The sequence below is a fragment of the Microcebus murinus genome, chromosome 8, assembly GCF_040939455.1.
Source record: "Microcebus murinus isolate Inina chromosome 8, M.murinus_Inina_mat1.0, whole genome shotgun sequence".
Classification (NCBI taxonomy): Eukaryota; Metazoa; Chordata; class Mammalia; order Primates; family Cheirogaleidae; genus Microcebus; species Microcebus murinus.
Genome location: NC_134111.1, coordinates 38,644,537 through 38,660,822, shown reverse-complemented (window position 1 = coordinate 38,660,822; position 16,286 = coordinate 38,644,537). Strand labels below are relative to the sequence as shown.

Sequence of the window (16,286 nt, the reverse complement as noted above, 5' to 3'; positions counted from 1 at the left end):
GCAGGCCGCTATATACCCCAGAAGCACAACCCCTAAGCTGCGATAGGCCGCTCAGCTGTCGAGCCACCAAGCATTAGTCCATAGCAGGACCCTTTGTTTGGATTCTCGCGCCACAGGGCAACCGACAATTGCGCATGCGCTGAACTTGTTTGCTGCTCTAGGCAAAGCCGGAAACAGGCGCCAACTTGTAATGGCATTGACACCGCGCCCCACATCTCCCCCTGTTTTATTAATTTAATGAGAGCTGAGCAACCGTTCAGCACCGTCCTTCGACCGTGCGATCAAGGTTGCAGAGCCTCACTTTCACCAGCAACCACCTATCCTCGTGCAATGAGCACAACTCGGAGGTGTGCAAAGGCTGGCTGTGGGATAGGAGACATGCCTTATTTGGTGCAATGGGAGAGACCCCTCAGAGTACAAAGGCCATGTCTGCTAAAATACCTGGGGGTAGGAGCAGGTGCAACCCAAAACTAGGCTAACCTTTTAGCATGGTCAACCACACCTGTGCAGACTGTCTCAGTTCAAGCGCAGCAAATGTCTGTGCCAATACCACATGGTCCGTGGCTGCAAGACCGAAACAAAGTCATAGAGCTAGGAGCTTCAACAGAAACAGGAATGTATCTAGGCAAGTAGGTAACAATGGCAGAGGGGTGAGACATGGCATTCCAACACAATGTATAATTGCACGTATTAGAGGAACAGTTCACATGTGTACCAGAGGGTTTTTCCATGGATACCACCCAGATAAACGGGGGCCAAACCCAGACAGGTGTAGGGGCAAAGGTCGCGTTTTGCCCTCCCGCAATCACCCTCACAGAACCTTTAAAAGAGTCGCTAAGATTCCATGCGAAACTAGCATTCCTTGCCATACCCCCAGCCACCAATGGACAGGGGGGCCAAGTCTGTGCAGCTTCCGTTAACCCCACACAAAACACAAAGTCCCCTTCAAGGAGAAGGATCTATTTCCCTCCAGATTACTACTCTGCGTGTCCAACGGCATGTACGTAGTGTCCAAGGAAACATTAGTAGAAAAGAAGCGAGGGAAAATTGGTGAGTTATGTGTCACAGGCATCGGCAGAGGAGGCACTGACAGGATCCTCCAGCGTGGCTCTGCTGCCATCCTCGCGATCATCTATGCTGTCGTTAGGAGGAGTAGCCAGCACGTCTTCATGTTGCTCCAGAGGCTGCTGCACCGTTCTAGTCAGCCGCGTGGGCACCCAGATGGGATTGTCCTGGTCCTGTGGAAAAATACAAATAGCTCCCCTGGATCTCATTAACACTGGATCCGGGCCTTTCCATAGATTAGACAACACATCTTTCCACTTCACTAATTCTTTCTGTGGCGGAGCAGGCGTGACATGCCTGTCTGCTGCCGAACGTCCCTTGACATCTAAATTTAAAAAATTTAAAGTAAAGAGAGCAAAGGAAAGGCGTCCTTTGGGTGATAGCCCTAGCTGTAGGGCATCTCCCCCTTTTTGTTTTTGTAAGTACATTTTGAGCGTGCCGTGAGCACGTTCCACGATGCCTTGCGCTTGAGGGTTGTAGGGAAGACCGGTACGGTGCTCCACACCCAAGCGAGTGCAAAACTGCTGAAAAGATTTTGAGGTATAAGCTGGGCCATTATCTGTCTTAATAACCCGGGGCTTGCCCCAGGCTGCCCAAGCTTCTAGGCAGTGAATGATAACGTAACTTGCCTTTTCTCCAGCCAGAGGCGTGGCATGAAGGACGCCTGAGCACGTGTCAACAGACACGTGAACATACTGAAGCTTCCCAAAGGAAGGGACATGAGTTACATCCATTTGCCACATATGTAGAGGACGCAAACCCCTAGGATTTACGCCCGTATGAACAACAGTGCGATAAGGAGCACAACTTGGACATTGCAGTACAATCTCACGAGCATCTGCACGTGTGATGTTGAACTTAAGTCGTAAGGTTTCAGCTGGTACATGATAAAGTTTATGAAAGTCTATGGCGGCGGCGTGGCCATCAGACACCCAGAGGGCGCGAGTGGCGTGATCTGCCATAGCATTTCCCGCAGCCATAGGTCCAGGTAACAAGGAATGAGCTCTGATATGCTGAATGGAAAATGGGTTTTTTCTATTTTGAATAGTATTTCTAATTTCTGTAAATACAGAAAAGACAGTACTCTTGGCAAGAATGTGAAAGGAGTTTTCTAACTGTTTAACTGCGTTGACCACATAAAAGGAGTCTGAGATGATGTTGATAGGTTCAGTGATGGTACTGAGAACCAGACCGACTACGGCACACTCTACTAGCTGAGGAGAAGAATAGTTAAACTGTTTGGTATACACCTTGTCCTGAATGACATAGCTCCCAATACCCGTCTTAGAGCCATCGGTATACACATCCAAGGCATTAACCAAAGGTAACAATGAAGTTACTCTTGGGAAAATAAGCTCGTTTCTCATTGCAAACTGCAATAAGGCATGTTTGGGATAATGGTTGTCAATGCTCCCTGGGAAGGTGCATCTCAATATGGCCCATGCATCAAGATTGGCACATAAGGTGTTCACCTGATTGGCAGTATATGGACAAATCAGGCTATCAGGGTGACGTCCAAAATGGGACACAGCCAAACTAATACCCTTTAAAGCTATCTCGGCCACACAGGTAGGATAATGGCCAATCACCTTTCCTGGAGAGGCTTGAGGATGCACCCATAAAAGGGGACCATCCTGCCAAAGCACTGCCGTAGGGAGTGTAGGAGAAGGGAGTACACAGAGGGAGAAAGGATCATGGTGTTGAATGCGCACTAGTTGTGCCTTTTGAATGGCTTCTTCTACCTTATGAAGAGCCTTTAGGGCCTCAGGAGTCAAAGTTCTAGGAGACGTGATGTGTGCGTCTCCCTCTAGAATCTGAAATAATGGCTTCAGTTCTGCTGTAGTAAGACATAAAAAAGGTCGAAGCCAATTGATATCCCCTAGCAGTTTTTGAAAATCGTTTAATGTTTTTAAGGCATCTCTTCGGATGGACAGTCTTTGAGGCACAATTTTGTCAGGGAGAATGCTACTACCAAGAAACGCGCCTACTTCTCCCTCTTGCACCTTTTCTGGAGCGACCAGCAAGCCTTTTTCCTTTAAGTGAGCCTGAAGGGACGCATAAGCTTGGCGAAGTACGCCATTATCACAATGACACAAGAGAATATCATCCATATAATGTATAATTCTTACCTTTGAAAACTTCTGCCTAACCGGCTGGATAGCTGAGGCCACATAAAGTTGGCACATAGTGGGACTGTTAGCCATGCCCTGAGGCAAAACCTGCCATTGATATCTTGCATCAGGCTGCTCATGGTTTATGGAAGGAAGCGTGAATGCAAATCTGCTTTTATCTTGAGGGTGCAAGGGAATAGAGAAAAAACAGTCTTTAATGTCCAAGATAATTAGACTCCAATGTTTAGGCAAAGCTGAGAGAAGGGGCAGTCCTCTTTGAACAGGCCCCATAAGCTGCATCTGGGCATTAATTGCTCTAAGGTCATGCAACAGTCTCCATTTACCAGACCTTTTCTTAATCACAAAAATAGGAGTATTCCAAGGAGATTGAGAGGGCTCAAGATGCCCAAGAGTAAGCTGCTCTTGCACTAGATTATGGGCCGCGAGTAACTTTTCAGAGGGTAAAGGCCACTGGGGCACCCACACTGGCTCCTCTGTATTCCAGGGTATGGGCAGAGGATCCCCAGCGGCGAGTGGCCCCCAAGAAAAACCCAGCCCTTCCCAAGGCGGGGCATGCGGAGGTGGGCGGTACCGCTCGCAACCTGCTGCTTCCTGAAAAACCGGTTCCTCTTTCTTTTCTAGTTCCTCCCCTGCCTCCTCCCCTGAACTTGAGGAAGTAAGAGAAGAGGAAGAAGAGGAATCATCCTCAGAAATATTTAATTTCTTAAATTCTGACAGAAAAAGGCTATCTCCTCTGTCTTCTGTCCTGTCCTTTCCTTTGTTATTTTTATTCCTGGTACTTTTACATTTCTTTCTCTCCCTTTTCTTCTTTCTCTCCCTTTTCTTCTTTCTCTCCCTTTTCTTCTTTCTCTCCCTTTTCTTCTTTCTCTCCCTTTGCAGGTCGGGCTGCGCTTTCCCTCCCTGCATTTTCTTTTCAAGCGCTTTACACTTCCTTTTTTTAGCTCTATATTCCTTTTTTCCACCTTTTACCGCGGTCCTTCCCTTACTGCTTCTCTCTGAGCTTGCTTCTTGCAAGTCACTCAGTGCACTTTGGCTAGCTGCTACGCGCGGGCCTGAAGTCTCATCATACAGGCATTTTATGATAATAGGCCACAAAAAGCGCCGCAGCAGAATATTACCCATTTTTTGGAAGCAGGGGAGTTTTGGCCGTCCCACACGTCAGTTCTGAACTCACCTCTGTTGAGGTCGTCTCCGCTGGTGCTTCAAAGTTGCACGAGGTCCCGGGTTTCGGCACCACTTGTCGCGCCCGCCTCGCCAGCAAGGAAGACGCGGCAACAGGAGTTCTTCTGACCGTGCTTTAATGGGGTTCCCTTTAAACTTACATGATGCGGAAGACCCAGCCCGGCAGCGCGCAGGCCGCTATATACCCCAGAAGCACAACCCCTAAGCTGCGATAGGCCGCTCAGCTGTCGAGCCACCAAGCATTAGTCCATAGCAGGACCCTTTGTTTGGATTCTCGCGCCACAGGGCAACCGACAATTGCGCATGCGCTGAACTTGTTTGCTGCTCTAGGCAAAGCCGGAAACAGGCGCCAACTTGTAATGGCGTTGACACCGCGCCCCACAACCAATATTTAGTATTACCCCCTACAAAGCAAGAAGAGGATAAAGTAAAAAGATAATTTTAGACTTTTCTTTGAAGTCAGATCTTAGGTCTTTCTGAGTTTGTCTTTATTTTCTTTTATGTAATTGTTCACATAACCGTTTACGTTTGTATTTCCCTTTAGTCTAGACATAGAAACTTTGTTGAATAAGTAAAATTCCTTTTAAATCTGTATGCATAATAATTTATTTTCTAATGTTTGTTTATTTCATTCATTGGTCATGATTTTTAAAATATTGTTATAGGCAAGATACAATAAATATTTAAGAAATTGTTATGCTTCATTAAACTTCTTCAAATCATGTCTGGAACTTATAGCAAGACCAAATAAAGAATTGAAAGAATCCGTGGAATTAAAATTTGAAACTTTTGTGTAACAGACAGTATATTTGGCTAATGTATGAAAAAGAAACCCACAGAAATCTCATTTTACATAATTATCACCAGTTGCTAATAGCTTGCATGGTTTGAAGTCCCTGAAATTCATGATTACTCAGCAATATGTTGTAACATTTTTGTTGCTTCCAGAAACTGCCAACTAAGTGAAGAAGACCACTGGATTTACCAGGCTATTGTGGATCAGTACTCTGGAGATCTAGTTGGCAGAAGGACTCTATATCTGGACATGTTACAAAGATATTATCCTCACAAATCTAGGCATGATTTGGTGGGTGCCAGACTCTATCTATATTACGGCAAATTAAATTGTTTTAGTGGTCAATGATTATTAAGCAATAGACATATATTTTAAATGGTACTCCAAAAATTATTTTTCTCTATACTGTAGAAAATAATGGGGTTGTACGTTGAAAGCCTGTACAGGTCATTTATAAAAATTCTTTACAGTCCATGAGAAGGTGGGGGCCCCTCTGGCCACATTTACTCTTTCTGTGCCTATTTGCTGCAGAGATCTTCACTGTGGCTCCCAGGGCTGCTCTGCTAGTATTTGACCCCCAGCTGTCCATATAGTCACCTGCCCACCCTCAGAGATTCTGCCTTCTCCAGGTCTGGCTTGAAAGTGGAGTGCCTGCTTCTCCATCCACAGAGCCTGCCACACCTCAATCCTAGCCATGGGGAAGCCAACCCTTCACCTGGGGGGCTGGCACTCTCCTCTGTCTACCCTGTGACAGCTCTGCTTGATCTCCCTAGTTGCGTCTGAAATACAAATACCCCAAATACAGAACTCAAAGATATGATTGAAATTTCCCTGAGAAGGAACTGGGAAATTATATTGTTTTGTTCTTTAGTCAACAAGACCACAAAGGCAAGAAAACAGAAGTTAGCATGTCACTAATTAATTTCACAATAATTCTTCTTATAACATATATGTAAACAAATACACAGACTTTTAATTTTTAAATAAACTGTGCTATAAAATATGTTCTGTAATTTTTAAAAAAATTAAGCGAGTAACAGCAACATTCACATGTGCATAGAAGTCACTGTATAATTTACAAACATTAAATGACTTGGCCTCAGTCTCTAGTTGGCCACCTGCTCAGAATTCTGAAGACAGTACCTGGTTCCTGGTTGCTGTATTTGCTATTAAGGTGTTTGTCCCCAGTTTTTCAAAATCATTTGTTGCATTTCATTTTATTCATTTTTGTAACAAAGCCATAAAATATAGACCCATTTTCCTAATAATAAGTATTCACCATCTGTTATCTTTTCAGGTTGAACATGAGAAATATTGTGACCAATATCGCTTTGCTAGGGAGCAGCGAAGGATCCTGCTATCAAATTGGAATAAGAATAGGAAAGACTTTACACAGAAGGCTGTGCTGACCCTCATGGAGGCTTGTGCAACTCATGAAATGGAAAGCACATTGGCTAAGGACAGGAAAAAGCAACAGGAATTGTGTGCTGATCTGAAAGCCAAGGTAAGATGCTTCACAGGTGTTTCAGTATTTGAGTATTCAAGAACCCACTTTTCCCTTTTGTTCAAACCAAACCTAAAGTTTAGTTTCTGCAAAAAGCCTATCTTGAATAAACTGGTAGTTTGAATCCTATGAAATTGCAATGTAATATTTAGGTCAAAAATAGTCAACAATTTCACATGGTTCAACCATAAGTTATTACAGCAGGATGTTAATATCAAGGTTTTGATGGAGATAGCCAACACCAGCCATAGATGCTGCACAGAGCAGACCAAGGTGCTGGACAAAAATGCAGAGTGCAATGACGAAGTAACTGTCTAATGCTGATGCAAAGACTCTTGGACTTCTCATTCACCTCAAAGACATTAAAAAGGTCAGGTTATAAAGAGGAAAGAGGATTGGTGAGGAGATACATTAAGGCAAGCTTACAGGGCTGTGTGTGAGCCCTCAACAAAGTGTGGGTGAGTGGATAAGGCTTTCTTCCTCCTCAGACCCAGGGCTGTCTGGGGAACTCATGGATGGCTCGGAGACTTAATGGAAAACTCCTGTAGCTGGGAGGATTGAGGACTGGCGTCTGATGCTCACAGGGAAGTGCAGAGGAGCCGACTGGGTGGCTTCTGTGCCAGGAGAAACTGCATTCCCAGACCAGTTGGAAGTGCGTGAGGCCTGGAGGCCTGATATGGATACGGCCTCCCTAGGAGTGTTGGTAGGAGTCATTAAAAACAAATTGTATTGAGGTCTGACACCCTTTATGCATCCATTTGTGCATAAAGTGCACAAATCTTGATTTATTGAGAAATGATATGGTAGGAGGATGGTGGCACAAGAAATTTTAGTCACTTGATAGAAAATAATCTGGCAGCCATTATGCTATAGCAATTAATAGCATATGAAACAAAGGCCCCTGTTTTAAAGCAGTAGAGGAAAAATGCCTTCTCTACATTTTTTCAAAACAAAAATATACATATTTTTAAATTGCATAAGCTTGGCATCTAAAATGAGTAGAAGCTGTGTCAAGGCTGATCTACTATGGGCTGCAGAGCTAACACATGTTTCTTTTCGTCTTCACGCTAATCAGAAACACACAGGGGTCAGGGGCCAAGACAAATCCTGTATTCCTAGTTTGTTTATATTCATTTTGTACACATTATCATTAGCCCTTGAGCTATGCTGTGATATTTTCTTTGTATAATAGTGAACTGAGGTAAACATATTAAATACATGCAGTAAAGTACATAGTATTTACATGTATTACTGGATGAAGTTTTATACACACACACACACATATATATGTATCTGTATGTCCCTATGTAAACACCCACTGAGCTCAAGATATAAAATGTTTCCTGCAGCTCAGAAGGCTTCCTCATGCCTCTTCTCAGCAAATACTACCCCCACCTGTAACCACTATTCTGATTTCATCACCATGAATTAGTTTATAATCTTGAACATCATACAAATCAAAATATATAGTACATACTCATTTTTACTTGTGCTCATGTCTGTTTCATCCTTGTTTCACATTACAGTAATTTATTCCTCTTTATTGCTGTGTAGTATTTCATTGTATGTGTATATGTTTTTCTATTAATGGAAATTTGAGTTGTTCCCAGGTTTTTGCTATTATGATAATGGTGCTATGAACATTTTTGAACATATCTTTTGGTGGATGTTTGCAGTCATTTCTGTTGGATAGATACTTAGGAGTAGAATTGCTGGGTCATAAGGCTCAGGTATGTTTAGCTTTAGTAAATACTGCCAAATAGTTTTCCAAAGTTGTTATACAGATGTGCAACCAGTTTCAATTGCTTCACATTTTCACCAACATTAGTGTTAATAATCTTTAATTTGATCTACTCTAGTGACTGAGCAGTTGTACCTCATTATGGTTTTCATATGCACTTAGAATAAAGATGTTGAGCATCTTTTCATATGCTTCTTAGGCATTTGGATATTTTGTTTTGTGAAATGTCCACTCAAGTCTTTTGCCCATTTTCTATTGGATTGTCTGCTTTTTTTCTTACTCATTTGTATGTTCTTTATATATTCTGTATGCAAATGCTATTTGTTTATTTTCTCCCAATGAATGACTTGTCTCCTCACTCTCTTAATGGTATAATTGAATGAACAAACTGTCTTAATTTTAATGAAGTACTGTTTTTTATTTTGAAATGCCTTTGAGATAGTTACATACAGTAAATCACCCTTTTTAGTGTATAGTTCTGTGAGTTTTGACAAATGCCTGACATGTAACTACCACCATAACCAAGATATAGAACAGTTCTACTACCCCTCAAAAACCCTTCATACCTCTTTGTATCCAACCCCGCACCTACCTCCAGCCTTTGGAAACCACTGATCTGTTTTCTGTCCTTACAGTTTTGCCTATGATATCATAGAATATCTTGTACATGTAACCAAACAATGTGTAGCCTTTTGAATCTGACTTTCTTCACTTAGCATAATGCATTTGACATCCAGGTATGTTGTTGTTTGTATCAAGAGTTTGTTCCGTTTTATTGATGAGTAAGTAGTATTCCATGATATGGATAGATCACAGGTTGTTTTTGTTTGTTTGTTTGTTTTTTGTTTTCCCATTCACCAGTCGTTTCCAGTTTTGGGCAATCAGCATTACTTTGCTCATGGTAGGGGCAGGCTTTAGGCCTGTGCCTTAGAGAGGGTCTCTTGCCACACTTTTTTTCCTTGCCCTGCACTAGAATTTTGCTGGACCTCTGCTCTCTGATGGTCTCAAGAAAAGTCCTGATGTAGGCAATTCAGCTTTTTCTTGCAGTTCAAATGGGAGCAACATTCTTTCTAACTTTCCATACCTAAATGAAAGCGGGAAGGTCCTAATGAACTATTATTCACCAATATTTTATGTGCCCTATTTAAGAAATCATTGGCCAGTGCCAAGGAGTCATTGTCACAGGTATCTTCCACAATGTTTTTCTGCTCTACCAGAGGTGAGGGGACTTCAAAAACTGTGGGATGGAAAAACAATAAATGGGAACCTAATAAGTGGAAGAGAAGTGAATAGTCAAAGGAAACCTGCGTGATCCACATGAGGGACATTTTTCTAGGGACAGCCCAGCTAGCAATTAAGACAACAAAACTGCTAGAGGGTAAGAGCCAGCATTAACCACCCACCAGGTTTCCTTAGGACAGTGTCAGTCACCAGTCAAATGAGAGCTTTGCTGTCCTTTCCTTTGCTTCTCCCCCAACCCACTTGTGGACCCTGATGGCCTAAGCATGCAGGGAATGAAAAGAGAAGTCTTTTCTCTTTTCATTTCTGAAGGAAGAGGGAGGAGTTGTCTAATCTCTTGCAACTGGACACTTTAATTTTGAATCAAGGCTGTGGTTTGAGACTTGAAGTTACTGTGGGGCCCTCTGCAACCCAAGATGGAGCCGTGCGTTCTGCTGAGTTTTCATCTGGTGACAGGAGAAACATCTGAATGGGGACATAAAAATAATGCTGTGTTTTGATTATTTTCCACACATCACACTGTTCAATGTATCAGGCACACTCTACCAAGGGTCCCCTATCTATCAGGCATTCTAACAGATGCTTTATATGCATTTTATGGTATTACCTTCAATCACAAGTCTAAGTTGGGATGTGTAGAGGTTATTGCAGAACTTCCACCTCCTGCGATCAGGGGCGTGGCCCCAGGGGAAAACATGATGTGTGGTAACAAATACCTCTGAACTTTCAGGGGTGAAACCTCCAAAGGGTGAATGTGGGCAGAGAATAGAGAAATTGGAACATAAAGTGAATTGTAGAGATGGAATCATTGTTGGAATTCATGTTCCTGATGAGGGACTGAAACTCCATAAATTATAGCTGGGACCAAAGCCATATCATAAAAAGAAAAGAATAAATGTATAAACGCCATAGCAATTTAAAATGTTACATTATGGTTTTTTTCATCTGGATGAGAACTTGTTGATTTATCCCTATTCTTCACTTTACAACTCTGAAAGCTGAGTCCTGAAAGATGAAGGGACTTGCCTAAGGTTCACACCAGCTCATTCAACTTGAAATTCAGTATTATCTCAGCCCCAGCAGGTTTACATGCAAGAATCCTACAAAATAATAGAAGATATTTATTATACTCTAGGCCCCAGTGTGCTATAAAGTAGACCCACAGAATGTGAAAAATATTACTTCATTGTATCATAAATTTGACCTTTCTAAACTAATATGCTAGCTATAATAAACATTAATTAAACATTTAACCATAATTTTGTTCTCAGCTTTGGAATTTAAAAGGGCTTTGGGGGAAGGGGAGTGATTTAGATGATCGGTGCCTTTTAAGAAAAGTGTTAAAGGAATTTTGATTTAATGTGCTCTTGCGCTCTCTCTGTGTCTCTGCTTTGTTTTATTTTGGTTTTCTGTCAGTGGTTGCTGCAGCTCGCAGAGGCATTTAGGCCTCTCACCAGAGTGATGAGAGGAAAGGGAGGAAGCAGAGACTCATTCTCTTGCTCCCACAAAACCTGTTCTTCGATCCCCCAAGTTTTCCCAGAATGCAGCCCTAGACTGCTCTGTGAGCTGTGCACCTGGTTCCTTGGCCTCCTTGTCTTTCCACGGCATGGCTGGGGAGCCTTGTTCCCAGAGCCGTCTCAGAATTGGCTTTCTTCGCTTCCATGCTGGGTAGCTGAGTGCTGATGGGGAAAAGTTAACTTCATCTGGACTCTCAGTGCCACATGAGAGGCCTTGGTTTTGTCCTTAGTTTGCCCATTCTCATATTTCTCCTATAACTGTTCCAAATGATCGCCATTCCTCAACACCCCTGCCTAACACCATGCACCCTCGTCTCCAGACTCCCAGGAGACAAGTCACCTCCTACTTTTTCAAGAAAAGTCATTGAGAAGTAAAAATGACCTCTAATTCCTTCCTCTGTACCTCTTGTCTTTCCATCTCTTGCCGGTTGCCAAGACTTCCCCTAGACACAGGACGTGTCTACGTGTTCAAGTCCAGTCCTTCTCCCTAATGTTTGGAACATTGACCCATCTAACTACTTCAGAAATGTGATTGGTACTGTTACCTTCACTTATTTTTATTTTTATTACTCTTTGTAGAATTTCCCTCAGCCTGTACACACGGTTCATTCTTTCCTATATGAAGAAACCTTCTCTCTCTAACCAAGTCACCTAGCTCTTGGGCTGTCCCTAGCTCTACCCTTTCATTTGAAATCAACCTTTTGAAAGAATGATCTACATTATCGTCCCCAGAACTTCCGACCTCTCCAATCCACCTAAATCTTCTCCTTTCCCCAAGGTTGCCGGTGACCCCCATATTACCTAGTCCCACCAATGCTTTTCCGTGCTGATACTGCTGGACCACTCCACTTCATTTCCCAGTTGACCACCCACTCGTCGATGTTATTTACTCCCTCAGCTTCTATGAAACTATACACTTTGCCACACTTAAAGTGCTTCGAAGAATACCTGTGTATTTCTCGCTGTTTGCCCATTCCTAAAACCTTGGTATCCTCCAGTTTTCTCTCCTTGCTCTTTGCTCTTCTCTATTTCATATGTCCCCTAGCATCCTTTATGATTTCGTCTGCCCTTATATGCTAATTACTGTCAAATCTTTTTTCCCATCCCTGAACAGCTCTCTCTTGAACCCCATATATCCAGCTACATGCTAATTATACCAACTTGGAAATCTACAGATGCCTCAAACTCAGTGTCCAAAATGGAAATCTTCAATTTCCTGTGGTAAATTTGGACTTCTTTCTTGAAACTTAGCTTCCTCTTCTCCTTCACCCTCATAGCCATTTACCAACTTTGGAAAATGTTATCTCTTGGCTATTTACCCCTTCCTCTCTGTCACAGGGCCCTGGCCATTGCTCCTGAACGATTGCACCAGCCCTCTAATGGCTGTGCTTCACATCCTGCCCTTCTGAAATCTTTCCCTAAATTACAGTCAGAATGCCCTGTCCAAAATGCAATTCTGCTATGCCATTCCCTGATGATAACTTCTCAGTTGCTTACAACAATGGTCCAGCCTTCATGGCGTGGCTTTCCAGGTACTCAGTTACATGGGCCCCAGGTCCCTTTCCAGCCTGACAGCCTCCGGTCTATACCTTACAATTTAGAAACACCAAACTCCTTGTAATCCACTCTCCCTCTACCCCTGCCACTGCACTGCACAACATTCTCTTTCCTGTCTCTGTGTTTTTCTCTAGCTGTTGCTGGCTTTGCCTAGAATGCCTCTTGTGCCTTCTTTTGTTTGGCTAAATCTCACTCATCTTCAAGATTTGGCTCAAATGTCTGCTACAGGGAGATTTTCTTGAGTCCCTGACTAGATTCAATATATTCTTTGTTCTTCCTAACCTTTTGTACATATGCCAGTGATTATGGTCAAGGAACCCTGAAATGTCTATGTCCTCAATACCAGTGCAAGCAGGAATCCCATAATATTCATCTTGGTGTAAAACCCTCCCCCACACCTCATAGATTTTCAGTATTTGAAACATGACAGGTGCTCAGTAACTTTTGTTGAAATAAAGTATATAAGCCTCAGGCATTTTCTTCCTCTTCTCAATACCTCCTGATATAGTACTATTCTCACTACTTTCTTTCTAACTTATTTATCAGGAAGCTTGCTGTAGAAACAAGTACATGATGTGCAAAGTCATTAAGAAGTGAAGTACAAGACTTAATTGTCAATGTTGAATATTCTGAGATGCCAAATGTAGTTTTAAAAATAAAACCTGGCTACCTATTGGACTGAGGTATATTTTGGGCATGAATAAAGTCACCAGGCACTTAGTTTTTTTCTCCACTTCATCTTGTTTTTATGTTCCTTATTCCCATTTCTAGCTGATTGTACAACCTGATTAAGAAGACATAAGAATTAGGGAAATCAGATAATGTTGAGGCAGAAGAACCTGTTTTGAATAAACATCCTTTGAATTCCCTGTCCACATTTGATAGCTCTCTACAGTATTGATTCCCTCCATAATCCCCCTTCTCCACAGATTTCAGCCTCCTTTGCAGTTCGAGAAAAGACTTGGCCTTAGCTTTCACACATCAGATGTGGGTGGTACTTTAATGCAAATAGAGAGTTTTCTGAGTTCCAGTTGCACAGATTATGAATGACTGATACCAGATTCACCCTCACACAACTGTAGAAACTGAACAAAATGTTTAAAACAATGTTTGCAGGCATTGGACAAGCAGTGCATGGATAAGGTCCTTGAAATAGGAGCAGCTTTGAAAGGGAGCCTCATATTCACCCTGGATCTCTTCATGAGGTCATTTTTCAATATGAGATGGAGAGAAATATAACTCAAGCAGAGAATGATAGTTTTGATAGGTGAAAGAAGCAGGGATTGGAGTTTGGGCTGCAAAGGTAGGTGAGATTTGGGGGACAGGGTACTAGAGATGAAAGAGTGACAAATAAAGAACCTCCAAAATATACGTAAAAATACCCATTGAGTCTTTTGTCAGCTTCTAACCTCTGAATGCACAAGGTGAGGTACCAAAAGACCAACAAAGAACAGCTGCTAGGAAGCTGAGAACTGAATAGAACTTTCAGAGACCACAGGACACAATCTGGGGAGGTGTAGGTATTAAAGTTCTAGCTCAGCAGAGAAATTTTGGTGAACACAATAGACATTTGGCTGAAACCCCACAAAGGCCATGCCTATGGGTGAGGGCTGTACTCTAAGATTATGCACAAAAATGAAACAGACCTATCTTTAAAAAGCCCAAATAAAGTATCAACAAGATCCAGAGAATTTTCTGGCAATTAACTGCCTTCCTGCTTGAGGCTCAACACTGTTTAGAGAAAAATGACATAGTCTGGAGTCTCTACAATATATCACTCACAATGTCCAGCATACAATAAAAATTGCCAACATTCAAAAAAAAAAAAAAAAACTAAGGAAAAGTGACAGATAATCAAGGAATAAAATAGTGTAAAAAATGATCCAGATGTTACATTTAAAAGATGATTCATTTGTTAAAGAAAATGGAAGAAAAATGGATAAAATGGATGATAATATGTAATATTTCAGTACAGAATTAGAATATATAAAAATGGGTCAAATGGAAATTATAGAAATGTAAAATAAATTAAGATGGCATTAATCTACCATCTTACCACTGGATGGACTTTCACAGCAAACTGGACATAGCAGAAGATAGAATTAGTGACTTAAGTCAGGTCATTAGAAAATGTTAATATTCAAACTGAAGCACATAAAATGAAATGAAAATAGTAAAATGAAAATCAGAATAGAGCAGAGGACATAGGAGATATGTGAAACGTTGTAAAAGGTTTATCATATGTATAATTAAAGTTCTAGAAAGAGGAGAGAGAGAGAATGAAATAGAGGCAATATTAAAGAAATAATATTTAGAAACTTACCAAATTTGATGAAAGGCATCAACCAATATTTTCAAAAAGCTCAACAAACTCCAAGAAGGATAAACACAAAGAAAACAATATATAGGCACTTGTTAGTCAAACTACTGAAAATGACAGGTAAAGAGAAGGGGTGTTATAAAGAGACAGACATGGCACGATGATTCCTTCTGCTGGTGTGGTCATAAGCAAAGGCAGCATGTTCCTGGTCAGTAATGATGGTAGCAACTTCCAAATTATGCCAGAGGCAGTGTGGCTTCTACCAGACCAGCTCTGTGGCACTTGGTTCTAGATGTTATTTCTGGATACTTCGTCAGAGCTTGCTTCTCTGCCCCTTCCAAGGATTTCAGAGCTATCTAAAACTGTGTAATTAAGACTTTCTGCTCAACTAACTAGGGTGGATTCTTCTGTGTGCAACTAAAAACTCTGATATAGATGGTGTCTATATCTATATCTGATATAGATGAGTCTTGCTATGCTATTCTAACTGGCCTGCTTGCTGGCTTTAGGTTAAAGATGAACAGGAGACAGAACCAGTAATAACTCATTGCTCTCTTGGTCCAAGCTGGAATTGATCCTGCGGGCACACAGGGCCCTGTGTTGGATCACCTTTCAGGCTGAGGTGATTGCAAGAAGCTTATTCTTCAGTCACATGGCCTAAGTGACTAGAAATGGGGGAAAAGATGTTTTTGCCATGTAATAACAATCTATCAATGCCCATAGATAGATTTTCTTTTATTTCTACTTCTGACATCATCTTAAAGGGTGTTTCTTTGGTAATAGGAGATAGAGCAAGTTTCTTATTCTTGGGCATTAAATGTGATCCCCACACAATGTACTTCCTTGATTGGAGAAAAAAAGAACAATTTAATTGGAGGAACTTGGATGTCCAGTTTACCACAGGAACTTACAAGGATTCAATAATTTCTGACAATTTAAGGCATTTGTTCATGAGTGCTTGGTGTGGTCAATTGTGCTACACGCCATCAGCAAAATCAGTGCTGTCGATGAATCCCTTGCGTTACTAGCTTCCCTATAGTTTCTGCAGTTAGGGGCATTTACAGAGAAGTTCCCTGTGGTTAGCCATGGATGTAACATTGGCAGGAGCAAGAGAGCTCTGAGGAACCATAAGCATCATGCCAGAGTGATTTTTGGTCACAGCAGCAGATGGTACTTCGTCTATACAGCTATATCGTGCTATGTGTGGCTCTTGGCAGGTAGCTAATTGAAATT

At 41.8% G+C, this 16,286-nt stretch overlaps 1 protein-coding gene across 1 annotated transcript in view; it reads left to right on the top strand.

Moving 5' to 3' along the window:
• The window catches only part of CCDC148 (coiled-coil domain containing 148), a 240,843-nt gene that overhangs the window by 105,674 nt on the left and 118,883 nt on the right, over positions 1-16,286 (top strand). The window contains exons 8-9 of the mRNA XM_012745265.2: positions 5,328-5,466; positions 6,473-6,679. Of these exons, the coding sequence (XP_012600719.1) occupies positions 5,328-5,466; positions 6,473-6,679 (346 nt within the window). The remainder of the gene's footprint in view (positions 1-5,327; positions 5,467-6,472; positions 6,680-16,286) is intronic.